Source organism: Squalius cephalus, assembly GCF_949319135.1.
Source record: "Squalius cephalus genome assembly, chromosome: 22".
NCBI classification, from domain to species: Eukaryota; Metazoa; Chordata; class Actinopteri; order Cypriniformes; family Leuciscidae; genus Squalius; species Squalius cephalus.
In genome coordinates this window covers 18,421,723-18,436,451 of record NC_137143.1, presented here as the reverse complement: position 1 = coordinate 18,436,451, position 14,729 = coordinate 18,421,723, and the positions used below count along the sequence as shown (strand labels likewise).

The window sequence follows — 14,729 nt, the reverse complement described above, 5'->3', positions numbered from 1 at the left end:
GCCATTTTGGTTTCTGTAAATACTAATAAGAATTTGCTCATCCTAATGATGCATTATTAAATAAAAGTGCAAAGTAATAAAAAGTAATGAGGTGTTGGTTAAGACATAAGCACACAAATACTTCAGGTTATGTCACTGACTGTGATAGGGAAAATATGAATTGTGGCAAATCCAGGGTCTATCAACAACACCAAATTGAAAAGAGTCTTGTATTCTTACAAACCTGTCTGCTTGTAAAAGTATTTTTCAAGTAGAATGCAGCATCTGTGTTTACATGCAAATACTGCATTCAATGATTTCAGGGGCCTCTATGTTGTAATGGTCTAAATAACTGGTTTGGTCTTGCATTGCAAAGCTATACCCCTACACAACCAGATAGAATCATTTTGATTTATTATCTGTGGATTGTATTTGAATTGGTAATGAGATATGCAACAGTCTCCCTTTCCTTTATTTAACAGTCCATTTCCCTTCTTTGAGTATTTGTGCTGGAATGAGAAAGATGAATTTGGAACCTCGTCTTGCCACATTCCGTTTTGTTCAGTTCCTGTTTTTCACCCGTTGAATTAATATTGCTTTACTTTCGATTATATGTTGGTGGAAAATGTTATTTAAAAGAAAATAAAATGAACAGAATCTTGCCTTTGGTTTCTTTTTCAGGGGGCAAATTTAAAGAAAGTGGATGGGGTCTTTAACAAACTAAATGTAAGAGTTCTATGCCTTTATAGACCATTAACATTTAGGTAAATGTTGCATTATAATTATATGGTCTCTCTTGTGTATACTACCGTTTAAACGTTTGGGGTCGGTAAGATTTTTATTACGTTTTTTTGAAAGAAGTCTCCTATGCTCACTAAGGTGGCATTTATTTGAATAAAAATACAGTAATATTATGAAATAGTATTACAATTTAAAGTAACTGTTTTCTATTTTAATATATTTTAAAATGTAATTTATTCCTGTGATGCAAAGTTGAATTTTTCAGCATCATTACTCCAGTCTTCATTATCGCATGATATTTCAGAAATCATTCTGATAGGCTGATCTGCTGCTCAATAAAAAAAAATTAAAACAGTTGTGCTGCATAATATTTTTTGTGTAAACTGATAAATTAAAAAAAAAAAAATCAGGATTCTTTGATAAATAGAAAGTTAAAAAGAACAGCAAATTTGACATTTCTATTTGAAATAGAAATCTTGTGTAACATTATAAATGTCTTTACTGTACCTTTTGATCAATTTAATGCATCCTTGCTAAATATAAGTGTCAATTTCTTAATGGTAATGTATATATTATAAAAGGGAATTTACTTAAAATATGCACTTATTATTAATTGTAACAACTAGACCCCTCAACTTCTCTGATATTTAATATATATTAAATTATACTACTTTATTGTTTGAAACTTCCAATTGATTAAATAGGTTCCATAAATGAATTTCACAATTTAAATACATTTATTTTGTCGGATTTATTTTAGAATTTCATGAAGTGCACCTGCTGCGATCTTTTAAAACTACATATCCCATCATGCTCTAGTGCGACGTGACACAGTGATGACGCTAGATTGTCGCGTAAATGAGTGGAAACGGCACCTGAATACATTGGGAAAGGAAGTGTCGTTCCTTTACGGATAACATATTTTCACCAAATACGTATGTGAGTAGTTTGGACGCCGACCTTTCTGAATCTGAGCAGATTCACAATCAACTCTTCTCCTGAAAGCAGCGGCGGAAGGATTTTCCTCGGATGGTTTGCTAGCAAGACCGCCTGACCGGACTCTCGCTATAAAACAGCAGAACTTCCCAATCAGCCGCTTATTATTTTGCGTTTCTAAACCAATTATAACGGCAAGTGAAGTTTTAAACGGCTTATTTCTTGACTTAATTTAACCGTAACCGTCTAACTGCTTTAATTTAACCGTAAAGCCACAGTATTGTGATCTGGCAGCTAACTGCACGCGCTCTTTAATAATCTAACCGATAAATGTCTCCATGACAACGTGTGTTGTAGCACTAAGCATCAGTGTTACACATCTGAGTCTGTAGCATGTTTGCTCGATGCTAAAGAGGATGTTTGTACAGCAGAGCCTGCTGACAGATATTAGGTAGCTCACAGCTGGATGACGACGCATCGAGGTCCAGTATGAAACACGATACATCTGCGCTTCAGTAACCGTGACTGGAGGCTCATAAGAGAGCCTTCATTATGTGCGATAGCTGTGTCATCGTCCTGTCGATCACCTCCACTACCCGAGACTGAGATTTTGTGGCTTTTTGAAACACTCGTCGTGATCCAGTGAGTGTTGCGCAATGGCGGGTGTTGGGGTCAGTTTGCTTTCGCCGGGTCAGCTGCCGTCTGCATCCTCCAACTCCTCACCCACTGATCCTAATACCCGGGGCTGCTCCAACGGGGACTTCATGAACACCTTCGGCATCTTCCTGCAGGGCCTGCTGGGAGTGGTGGCATTTAGCACACTTATGTGTAAGTATAGGGTAACTGTCTTCATGAAATGGAAATTCATTGTCTCTTATCTATTTTCTGAATGCATGTTGTAGACAGTGTTGTTTGTAATGCATTACTAACTTTCCCTTGAAAAAGTAGAGTAAGGGATTACTCTTATTTTTTTCTGTTATTTAGTGACTTTTGATGCATTAAACACTGTATAGACTATAGAACAATTCTAGTGGATTTAAACATCTACGTCTAATGTTAAAATGTATGTGTGTTTTTTTTTAACCAAATACTTTGGTCAGTAATTTATGCAGTTGAATATTATTTATTGGAAAGAATCAAAAGAGTATCATTTCTATTTTCGTATTGTTCAACTGGTCGAGGTTGATATGGGATTTAGAAGGTAATAAGTAATTCAATAATTTTTAGAGCGAGTAATTACAGTAATCTAATCACACTGTTGAATATAGTTAGTTTTAGAGTAACTGGTTGTTGTTTCTATTGTGAACAATTAATTCTTGATTCCATCAATCAGTTACTGATGGACGAAATCAAGCCCTACATTTGTTCTTGTTCGAGCAGCTGTTTTTCTCTCTCGAATATAAGTCATAATAGGGAAGAAATCATAACTTCTGTTTCAGGCTGAGCTTAAACCAGAGTTGGTCTTGCTTAAAGGGGTGGTTGAATATGATTTCACTTTAGTTAGTGTGTAACGTTGCTGTTTGAGCATAAACAACATCTGCAAAGTTACAACGCTCAAAGTTCAAAGCAAAGGGAGATATTTGCTTTTAAAGAAATGGCTTTTTAAGGACTACAACAAACGGCTGGTACTAGGGACTACACGACATTCCTCCAGGGTTAGTGCAGGGCCGGAGTGGGGCCACTTTTCAGCCCGGGAGTTTCAGGCCCAAGACCGGCCCACTTTTTCCATGGTGGAATTCCAAATTAGCGCTTTTTCCAAATTGGATAAATGAAGCAACAGTTCAGCTCTTACTATTGTGTAGTTTCATGTATTAATACCATGGTTCAACAAATAATGTAAAGGTTAAATAATAATTCACTTAGACTTTATAAGAAGCAATTGTGACTTTATTTCACGCAATTCTGACTTTATATCTCGCAATTCTGACTTTATAACAAGCAATTGCGACTTTATTTCACGCAATTCTGACTTTATATCTCGCAATTCTGAGAAATAAAGTCAGAATTGCGAGATGTAAACTCGCAATTGTGAGATAAAAAGTCGCAATTATCTTTTAAAATGTTTTATTCTGTGGCAGAAACAAGCTTCCATACCTCCTGGCCTCTTCCTCCCATCCATCCTCCCTGACGCGTACCGTTACGGTAGGGCCGGCCCAGCTATCGGTAGGCGCCGGCGGTGCCGCGGCCGCTGTAGCCTACCTGAGAAAACGTTTTGAAAAGACGGGCTATGGACCCAACCAACTCTATAGGAGGGGAGGGGAGAACTCCCTCACATGGTACAACCCATGCAGAGGCTGCGCGCTGCGGTGTCAGAATGCGGAACGTGTGTAGCCTACTGTAACTAACGTGACAAAAAAAATATATATATATATATTATTCTCTACCGGCCCAAAAGTGAAGCGGCCCACCGGGGATTCTCCCGATTACCCACCCCGGGCCTGGGTTAGTGACATTACCAACCCTAGAATTTACATAAACCCCACCCCCTGAACACGATTTATAGATTATCAAGACAGAATATGCTAATCAATGACTAGAAGATAACTACACATCAGCTACATAAATTCATCAACTAACCATTCAGAAATGTTGTCTACATGTTGTCACTTCTTCTTGAGTCTCTCCATCATTGTCTGAATCTGATTTGAACATAAAAGGCTAAAGGTTTTTGAAATTTTCAGTGCATGTGAGTGCAAGTTGTTGAAGCTCCGCCCTCTGTGCCATGAGCAGCAGCTCATTTGCATTTAAAGGAACAGACACAAAACGGTGCGTTTTTGCTCATCCTCAAAAAGTGACAACTTTAACATGCTATATACAAATATCTGTGGGGTGTTTGAGCTAAAACTTCACATACACACTCTTGGGACATCAAAGACTTATTTGACATCTTGTGAAAAGGGCATTATACCACCCCTTTAAACCTTCCTCTGCAAGCTCATATTCATCTGCCTCCACTGAGTGCAACACCCATGTCTTAAAATATCCAATGATCACTTTTTACACACTGTGATAACACATTTATTAACATCATAAATCTAACGTTTTTTTTATATTTTCTTTTTATTATTATTAATGTACATTTATAAACACAATAGCAATATGTTTTGTTTTATGACCTTGGTCGTAAATTACAAAAAAACAAGTTAATGGAGGTGTGTGAGCATTTCTAATACACCGGCTGAGAGAGCGATTGCAAATTTGACATCTTTCTCTCTTCTGACCATGACCAATATATTCAATTTCTCAATGTTTTTTCCCCTTTTGGGAATTCATAGAAATACTTTCGTGGATATTTTTTCTTTTGCTATTGCAAAAGGGAATGCAAAAATTAATTTACATTCACTTTACCCAAGTTTACCCAACTTCTCCTTCTGAGAACCCCGTAGATATAGGATAAGTCCTCACCCTGCATTTTTTCTTTTCTGATAATCTGTTACACTCGGATGTACATCGTAGTATAGAAGAAAAGACCTGTTTCTTCAAAGATCTGTTTCTTCCATCAATTCAGGTTGATTCATTGAAGACTTGAAGGTTTGGTCCTAGAAGCAGACAGGTCAAGGCATGTCATTGAGTCATGCAATACTGTCACAGTGATTTATTAAAGACTGTGTGTGAGCACAATCACAGCCAGGGTTCATAAACCCCATATTGGATTTTCTTTGGCTACTAATTGGCTAATCATTTGCATAAAACACCCAAACCATCTCCATATAACCTTTCATTTACAGCAGCAAACATAGAATTACTGGATTTCATCCATAAAATTTCATTAAATGTGACTGCACCTTTAGAGTTGGAGAGATTTATAAAACTAGTTATAGTTCTGATTCTTGATGTGAAGGGACCTTAATAACTCAATAGACAATAGCAATCCAGTAGAATGGGGTAAATCAGAAAAATATGAGATGTGTGAAATTTAAAGTTGTGTGTCAACTACTCAGTGGTTATGTGAGTTGTAATTGTAAAGAGTTGGAGATTGTGTTCAGGGGACACACAGTTAATAGCTGTACACAAACAAACAGCCATTGTGTGAAACAGGCTGTCCTTTATTTGTGTGAACCATTGAGTCACGTTTGGCAGCTAGGGTGGCTGCACTAGCGGTTTCCACCTCTCAAAAAAGCAGCAATTCTCACCTCTCCTTTAAAAGCCACATTGCAAGCGATTACATTTATTTTGAGCTTTATTACTGTCCTCTCCGACGCCACTCATGATGCTATGTTTTTGTTGTCAGTCTAAGTCTATTTTAAAATCAGTTCATACATCTCTTCTATGATGAGCTTGATTTTAATATCCTAATTCCTTTCATTGAAATTTGATTGCCGTAATCTTTTATTGTTTCTTAGAAAAAAAACCTTTTTATTTGCACATTTTCTTTTACATGTTTGTTTTTGCATGTGAGTGTAGGAAGCTCTTTAAACCCGTGATGAAGCAGTTCCTCGTTCATCTCTTCCCCTTTTGAAATGTTAATGTTGTGTATCATTTATTGACCTGTGTCTTTTTAGCACTATATCAGAGAGCCAGCAAAGAGTTTTTAGCATCAGCACTACTCTCATATGGCAGATGTTATTGATCACCACATTCTTCCTGCAACTAATTTTGAAAGCTTCTGTTTCCTCTCCACAGTGAAACGCTTCAGGGAGCCCAAGCACGAACGGAGACCCTGGAGAATCTGGTAAACCGCCATTTTGTGTCATTAGCAAGCACTAGATACTTAAAAACATGCATGGTTAATGCTGCACTCAACTGACCTGAAATTCGTCTAGCGGCCCTCTATGTAGCCCTGCGTTCCCCTCGTGACTTAACGGTGAGTTCTAACCAGGTCTCCTTCCTCTCACCGCCCCCTCCTCCCCTTCACCTCTCTCAGGTTTCTGGACACCTCCAAACAGGCCATAGGGATGCTGTTCATTCACTTTGCCAATGTCTACCTGTCTGACCTCACAGAGGAGGACCCATGTTCACTGTGAGTCTGTGTTCGCGTCGTTGTCAATGTTTCCCCCCACACATCATTGTACTTCCCGCAGTGTTTTGTGTCTGTGATTTTTACATATTTATAATCTGCTGTGCTCAGCAACCCAACTCCCTGTGTTGATTCCATAGATACCTGATCAACTTCCTGTTGGATGCGACACTAGGCATGCTGGTGATCTATGGCGGCGTGAAGGCCGTCAGCGCCGTGGTTGAATGGAGACAGTGGGATTCACTGCGTTTTGGAGAATATGGTATGAACCTTAACATCAATTGTTTGGAGTAAATTAAAAGTCCAGTAGGAACTGTGAATTGATTATGGACCAGACACTTCCACTGAGCTTCTTTGTTAACGTGGCCTCATATAAAGAGGACGGGAAATTTGAGTCAGTCCTTTTATTCCTAAGCATTGTCTGATTTGAGTTCAGTGAATGAAATTCATTTGAAATTATGATAGAAATCTTGTCCTTCACAGACTATAATGGCTGTCTGAAACCAAACAATCAGTCTAATCAATGACTTAACTGGCATTGGTTTTGTAAACTTGTTTTAGACCATCTTTCGAGGCACGGTAATCTCATGTAATGATCTTGAACTCATTTAGATGAGCTTTAGAGGAAACCAAGCTCTATTGAGGACTGAAATGCTGATTTGTTGGTTGAAAAGAGTATAAATTAAATAATATTTTCAATCAACCAATTTTAACACCATTTTCTTGTTTCGACCAACAACTGAACTGCACATACAGCAGGGTTCACCAATCTCGGTCCTGGAGGGCCCCTGTCCTGCAGAGTTTAGCTCCAACCCCAATTAAACACACCTGAACCAGCTAATCAAGGTCTCACTAGGCATACTAGAAACTTTCAAACAGGTGTGTTGGAGCTGGTTGGAGCTAAACTCTACAGGACAGCGGCCCTCCAGGACTGAGATTGGTGAACCCTGACATACAGGGTTGCGCAGTGAGATGCATTTATAATGATTTATGAAGAAATTCACGTTTTAAAGCAGTGATTCTCAACTTTTCACTCCAAGGCCCAAACAATATTCAAAGTCCCTGTGACTTTCTAGTTTTTGTGATTTACTGGTTTGTACCTGATTAAGGATAAGGAATTTTTTTACTCACAATTTCTACATGATCAAATATTTTTGGCTTGGCTTAACTAGAAAAATGTACGTTCATTATTAAAATGCCCCGATCTTTTTCAAAGTCTAGAAATCACTCTTTCAAATTTAGGCTTCCTCAGTTATCCAGCTTTTTCAAGGCAGTGGGAATCCTAACTGTTAAATCATTTTACTGTAAGTCTTCTTGAGGAAGTTTGCTGGGATCCCCTGATTGAGAACCAGTGTTTTAAAGTTCTGTTCTATTTGTAATGTTTGCATGTAGGTGAGCCAGTTCAGTGCAGCGCCTGGGCAGGTCAGTGTGCTCTCTACATCCTCATCATGATGTTTGAGAAGGTCATGATCATGCTGGTCCTTCTCATTCCACAATGGAAGAAGGTCAGTCAGGTGTCCAATATTAATAGATGTTGAGTTGTGGTTTATGTTCTGAACTTTCTGACATCTGAAGAAAATGTATGATCTTCATGTATCTTTATAGTGCTGATTTATTAACTTGCAGTTAAATGAATATTCCACCCAAAAATGTAATCATTGTAATTAAATGATTTGATTGGTGTTTGTGTGTGTTGGACAGCTGGCTACACTCAACCCCATAACGAACCCTCAATTGGAGCTAGCTATCGTCATGCTAATCGTCCCGTTTTTCGTGAATGTAAGTGACAATCACCCTTTATGTTTCACTACTGTTTAAAAGTTGTTGTTGTTTTTTTAAGTTTAGTATGCTCACCAAGGCTGCATTGTCACATGATCCTTCAGAAATCAATCTGATTTGCTGCTCAAGATACATTTCTTATTATCAGTGATGGAAACAGTTGTGCTGCTTTTTTGTGGAAACTGTTGCATTTTTCAGGATGCTTTAGTAAATAGAAAGTTCAAAAGAACTGCATTATTTGAAATAGAAATCTTTTGTAACATTAAATCAAGCCGTAGTGTTAGTTCTGGCAGGTCACGTCAGTCGCATAAGCTGACCCACTTCTTCCTATAGGAATATATCTACCTATTGTGCATTTTTAACATAGTGTTTTGTATATATTTTTATCTTGTAGGCTACTTGTCAAGCTTGCTCCAAGTCTAATAATTCATCAAATGTATGACAGGTAGTTTTGTTTTTGTTTTAACACATTTAAACATTTGCCCTGTCTGTGTATTCAGGCTCTGATGTTCTGGGTGGTGGATAACTTCCTAATGAAGAAGAGCAGAACAAAAGCCAAACTGGAGGAGAGGGAAGCAGAAGACGACCCTCGCGGCAACAGCAAAGTGCGCTACAGAAGGGCACTGTCACACGATGACTCTGAATCAGAAGTAAGTTACTCTTGCTGAACCAATTTGAAGTGATAGCCATATAGGAGAAGGATTACTACCAGCTGTTAATTAAATAAAACTTTAATTAAATTAATTGCATAATTTGTGACACGAGCACCAGCGAAACGATCTGTTCTAAATGATTCAATCACTTTGACCCGGGCCACATTCAGAAGTTTTGTAACCGTCACATTTCTATTGGAGTTTAGATTTGTGTTTCAACCACAGAACAATACATATTTGCATAAGTAAATCAGAACCGATGACAAATTATAAAGTTTTATTCACGGAATGTATAAAACTGTCAAAACAATCAAAGTTTGAACATGGGAGAGCTGACACTATTGCTGCTTCTCAAATATCTTTGAATGACAGCATTCATATTTTGGGCTTCCCCTGACCTAGTGCCAAATTCAGAATCATCTCTCTTCCTGTTCTAGATGGGACATTCCCTTTTTCCCCTAGTACATTTGCATGACCATTATTTGTGAATGACTCTTCCCCAACACTTCATACCTGAAGATAACAGTAACCATGGGAAGTCAGCAAATTTACAATCTAATGAAGCAGGTGTGCCTTTAAAAATGAGTTACAGACCACAAAACATCCAGTAATGAACTCTGGGAACACTTGATTTTCCAAGGAAGACAGATTACCTTCGTAATTAGAGGGTTTTGTTTGGAGGATGAACAGAACTCCGTATATGTGGTTTCCTGATATGTTCTTGCTACTAATATTTCGGTTAGTTCTGTTATTGACCTAATAACATTTCCTCAATACAGCAACTTTTCAACTTGCTTACCGTCAGTATTGATTGATTTGACACAAGGCAAGTCATTAGAGCAGGAAACTTGACAGTGAGAACAGTCACTTGAGTGTGGCATTTCCATCCACACACCATGTAGGTGTCAAATATAAATTCATTGACATCTGTCATGTGACTGTAGTCCATCTTTCTCACTTGTAAAGGGATGAGCAGCTCAGTCAGAAATTGAGAATGTTACCAATTTTACATATTCAGGTTTGCAAGGAGTATTCCACTTTTTTGGATAAAATGTCATCACCTGCTTTCTTAAAAACAAAAGATGATTAGTTGAACTGTCTTTGTTTAGCACTCTTCCTCTTGTGCTGGTCAGATCCTGTTCTCCGCAGATGACGAAATGGAGGATTCAGATGGTGACGACGATGTACGAAGAATCACAGGGCTCAAGCCTGTTAAGAAAAAGAAGCATCGTCTTGGTATTCCAGTTTGAGTTCAAATCAGTTTGGACTTAAGGCCTCCCTCGTTCCCATGACCCCAACTCATTCACCAGAGCATAGATCCGCAAGTGAGGGGCATGATGACTAACTCAGCCTATGAATTGTAGGGTATTGGACCCAGGCTCCAGTAAACACATGGACCCTCCCGACATTGCCAGAAAGATTTTTGCTACCCTATGCCATAGATGATCATGAGGGTTTTGGACCAGTCTATTGGAGATGATCGGACCATAATATTTTCAATCAGTTTTTTTTTTTTTTTGCACATTTATAATTCTGCTTAAACATCATGTGGATATACAACATCTCCTTGTATGTCTCTAACATTTGAAGTGATAAAAACCAGCCTAAACCTATACAAATAACACGTTGATGTTCTGCTGAGATAAGTACCTTTAACCATATGCATGTGATTGATCACACTGACTTGGACAAACTGTTCAAGGTCACTCATAGTCGGTTCCTAAATGTGTTTGTGAGCGTAGCTGCGACAGTTTTGTGCACGTCAGCTGTGTGGAAATTGTGCTGATAAATGTTACAGAAACCCATTCGTCAGCAGTGTTATGAGCTGGTATTATAATACAGTTGGTACGGTCTTACAATGTCTGTTTTTATCCATTAGGCAGCAGCCAAAATGACAAGGTACGAAAATCCAGAGGAAGCTGTTTCGTTCCCCTAGTCTGATGGCTTGTCTTACTGTTTGGCTTTTGAGAGTATGTGTCTCAATTCAGTGTGTTGCTGTGTTTTTCTGCCATTAATGTTTTCCCTGTATTTATTTGTTTTGGGTTTTTTCTGTAGCCTATTAAAGGGACAGTTCACCCAAACATTTATTTACTTGCCCACATGAAAAAAGTCACACAGCTTTGGCAGAATGTAAGGGTGACTAATCTATGACGATTTTCATTTTTGGGTGAACTGTCCTTTTAAGTTTTTTCATTTTTGCTACTTATTGCAGGGTAGATGCTATGTTGCAGGACGTAACCTCTTGCAGTTTGGTGTTACATTGTGGTCTCTTTGTATGTGGTATTACGCTTGTTGTTTTTTTGTCTTTAACCATTCACCTCTATTTAATATTTACCAGTCAAACTCTAAACCACTGTGTCTTTCTTCCAAATACTTTCTCATCCACCCTCACACTTTTCTGCTCTATAGAACATTTGATTTTATTTCAATACTAAAGCACAGATATTTGGAGAATGGTTATTTGCATTATGCATTCTGCTAAATGTTGCAGATTATTTGTAATCTTTAATGTGAAAGGGAAGATTGTCTGTAGGTTTAGAGTGGGAGTGAATGAAATTGGGAGTACAGGACCAATTATCTTATTGCTTGTTTAACTGGCATTTAATGGACCAAGTTTGTGGGAGTACCATATTTGCACACAGTATGGGTTTGTTTTACAGGGATGAACTGAAACCTGGCTTTCTGGTCAGGCCTGCTGGATGAACATGCTTACTGATAAGGATTTTGACTAGGTGGAAATGTAACTGCCATTCCCTCTCTGGGTTCGATTCTGATTATTGTTAGTGATCTGGATTAGAGTTGGAAGAAAATGAAACACATTGGATGTGGAGAGGGGTTAAGTACTAAACTATATTAGACGATTTAGAATTACTGACAAATTATGAACTTGTGTATGCTTTTTCAATAAACATTGTCAAAACAGCAATTTGTGTTTGTTATTTTATGATCTGCGACTTTTCTTACAGTTTTTTTTTTTTTTTATGACATTTTGATCCCTTGCAAAAGAATGATTCCTGACCAGGAATTGAGCTTAATCCATTGCAGTGAGAGGGCTTAATCCTAACCTCTGGTTCACAATGGAGTTATTTAACTAACTTTTAGGAAACATAAAATACACTCTTGCATTGTAATTTAGAGAATTTTAAATGGCATACTTGGTGTTTAATTTAAGGCCTGTTAAAACCAAAAACATCTATAACAATAACAACAATTATATAGTTGGAATTGCTCTGAGAAAGATTTTTCCTGCTGATGAACTACAAAAACATTGAGAGCCAATCAGAATCCACCTGAGCTCAAGCATGTGAAGTGGCTGACGAAGTAACTGCTGTGCTCTCGCATAATAAAGAGATTGTGCATTAGTGTGGATGCTAACATATAGCTATCATTCTTGGCGTGAACGGACCTTGAATCGTATTCTGGATCTGACTTACTTTATGTCTTCCTCCTGAATGATATCAGGCACGTGGGTATCATCTGTTGGTTCCTCTGAGCTGCATGATGTCCCCTCTGAGGAATCTTCCATGCGTGGTCTTTTAATTGGTGTTGATGTGAATGAAGATTCGGATTTGACTGGGAAGTCCTCATCGGAGCAGGACACACTAGCACAATTACTCACAAGAGGTCTGACTTGAATTGCTGATATGAAACCACACAAAAGGGAAAGCAAACTGGTGAAGCTCAACGCAAAACTTAATTCATAAGTGAACTTTTAGTTAAAAATGTTACCTTTACTCCTCCGTTTTGGCTTTTTTTGGGTGAGTACTGCTTGGACAGCCACACTCTTCAGAACCGGAGCATTACATTGGCAGCCCACCTCTCGTGTCATTGGCTGTTGGAGAGATGCAGCAGTATAGCAATAAGGCAATGCAAACATTCCTTCTAGTGCTCATTAGTTATGCAAGCAACGGAACAGTGAACCATGGACATTTTAACTTAATATTTTACACATTTTTAAATGTTACCTGTACAACCTAGTGCAGCATTATTTGAATGAGCTACCATTGCGCTTTTGTCTATTATTGTGGTAAATCCGATTTCTTTCTTCCATTGAACATGTTAGAAGATATTTTGGTTCATATAATGGAAGTCAATGGTAACCAAAGCTGTTTGGTTTTCAACATTCTTCAAAATACCCTCTTTTGTGTTCAGTCATACAGGTTTGGAACCTCACGAGGGAGAGTAAACAATGAAAGAAACCCAATTTTGGGTGAACTGTCGCTTTAAAGAACAAAACGAACGTGGTTGGTCGTTCTACATGTCAGTCAGACTGCCACTTCCGGTCTAAGTGGGCGGTTCTTCGAACGAACAAATCAACAAAAGGAGATTGACCAGGAATATCTCCTTACCTTCACACTCGGTGTTGGACCAACGGTGTATATCGTCGGGATAGCCGTATCTATCAAGTTCAGATAGTCGGCGAAGCCCATTTGGTACTGCTGTAAATTTTTGAAGCATATTGGGGCAAAATGGCTCGCACACAAACGCGAGCTCTCCGATATTCCTCCTTCCTCAAAATGCAAAAATTCAAGCCAACGGGCTCGCAACCAGGGTAGTTTGGGGAAAGGGAATAATGTATTGTGCGGATAACAACCTAAAACGCACCTTTTCACCATATCTGTCGCTAACGTTAGCTATGCTCGCTCACTGAAATCCGACGCTTTTAGTGACGCGAACAGGTTCTTTTCAGCTGTTCGTTTCAAAGAATCGGTTCGAAAGATCTGGTTCAAAATACTCTCTTGCGTCATGACGCTTATACGTCACTCACTCAGCAGAGCAGGCAAGAAAGGTCGTTTCAGAGGCGGAGAGCTTGATGATCGCATTTTGATACTAATGTCATGCCCCAGAAGCTTCTGAAGAAAACAATACTTACTCGTGCGGGAGGGGAAGGGCCTACAGTGTACAGAGTGGGAACGGCAGTGTCTGCTAATGTAAGGTAGCACGTTATCCCTGCAGTAACCATCCCCAAATTGGTGAAGGATTCATCAGAGAAATGCCTGTCACAAAGTCGCGAGCTGGCACAAATAGCCCACTCTTCGAAATGGATAAACTCCAGCCACTTCTTTCGTAACCAGTTTGTGGTTGGGAAACAAAATAATGTCCGTGCGTTAGAACAGCCAAATACACACCGACGAACCATGATTAGGGAAGAGAAGCGAGATAATTTAGTGGGAGGGACATTCCCTTTCTAGAGAGCATCTGAATGGACAAAAACATATGTAGTGCTGGATGACTCATCAATATCTTGGTCCGTTTTCCTGGAAGAGGAAAATATCTCTTTTTTTTTGTAAATAAAAAGTCTTTTATGTCACTTTGGATTTTTGCATCCTCGCTGACTTTTTATATATACATATATATATTTTAAATTATGGTGTATAATTATACACTTTGTAAAATGGCATGTATAATGTGATGTTATGGAGTGTACAACAATATGTACAATGACAGTAATAGAAAGCTGACTATGTGTGAACAGAGCTAACCTCTTTGATTGGATTCAGTAACCAGACAGCATTAGCAGACAGTATATCTAAAAAAAAAAACCCGAAAAGCCACACTTATTTTAATATTTTAATTCCACAGGGTCTATGGAAATAACTTTTACTGTACCTTCTGATCACAGTGCAAAAAAAGTGATGTTCTTCCTCAGTATGTGTCTTGTTTTCCAGTGCAACTGTCTAAAG

General features: G+C 38.4%; 2 protein-coding genes across 8 annotated transcripts in view; one reads left to right on the top strand and one right to left on the bottom strand.

Moving 5' to 3' along the window:
- Positions 1-1,547: 1,547 nt before the first annotated feature.
- Positions 1,548-14,729, top strand: part of LOC307149962 (store-operated calcium entry regulator STIMATE-like) — a 17,832-nt gene continuing 4,650 nt past the window's right edge. Inside the window, exons 1-8 of one of the 2 annotated variants that reach the window (XM_079856623.1) lie at positions 1,548-2,484; positions 6,280-6,328; positions 6,521-6,616; positions 6,754-6,875; positions 8,006-8,118; positions 8,315-8,392; positions 8,893-9,042; positions 10,155-11,300. In XM_079856623.1, the coding sequence (XP_079712749.1) occupies positions 2,313-2,484; positions 6,280-6,328; positions 6,521-6,616; positions 6,754-6,875; positions 8,006-8,118; positions 8,315-8,392; positions 8,893-9,042; positions 10,155-10,295 (921 nt within the window). In that variant the 5' untranslated portion in view covers positions 1,548-2,312 and the 3' untranslated portion in view covers positions 10,296-11,300. Of the gene's footprint in view, positions 2,485-6,279; positions 6,329-6,520; positions 6,617-6,753; positions 6,876-8,005; positions 8,119-8,314; positions 8,393-8,892; positions 9,043-10,154; positions 11,301-14,729 lie in introns of those variants that run through there. The other variant, XM_079856625.1, reaches the window with a different exon arrangement.
- LOC307149963 (uncharacterized protein) overlaps positions 9,308-14,729 on the bottom strand; it is a 20,756-nt gene continuing 15,334 nt past the window's right edge. For 4 of the 6 annotated variants that reach the window (XM_079856627.1, XM_079856628.1, XM_079856631.1 and 1 more), the window contains exons 2-4: positions 12,775-12,877; positions 12,480-12,684; positions 9,308-10,254 (exon numbers count right to left, since the gene is read on the bottom strand). In XM_079856627.1, coding sequence (XP_079712753.1) covers positions 10,212-10,254; positions 12,480-12,684; positions 12,775-12,877 — 351 coding nt within the window. In that variant the 3' untranslated portion in view covers positions 9,308-10,211. Of the gene's footprint in view, positions 10,255-12,479; positions 12,685-12,774; positions 12,878-13,394; positions 14,282-14,729 lie in introns of those variants that run through there. The other 2 variants (XM_079856629.1, XM_079856630.1) reach the window with 2 other exon arrangements.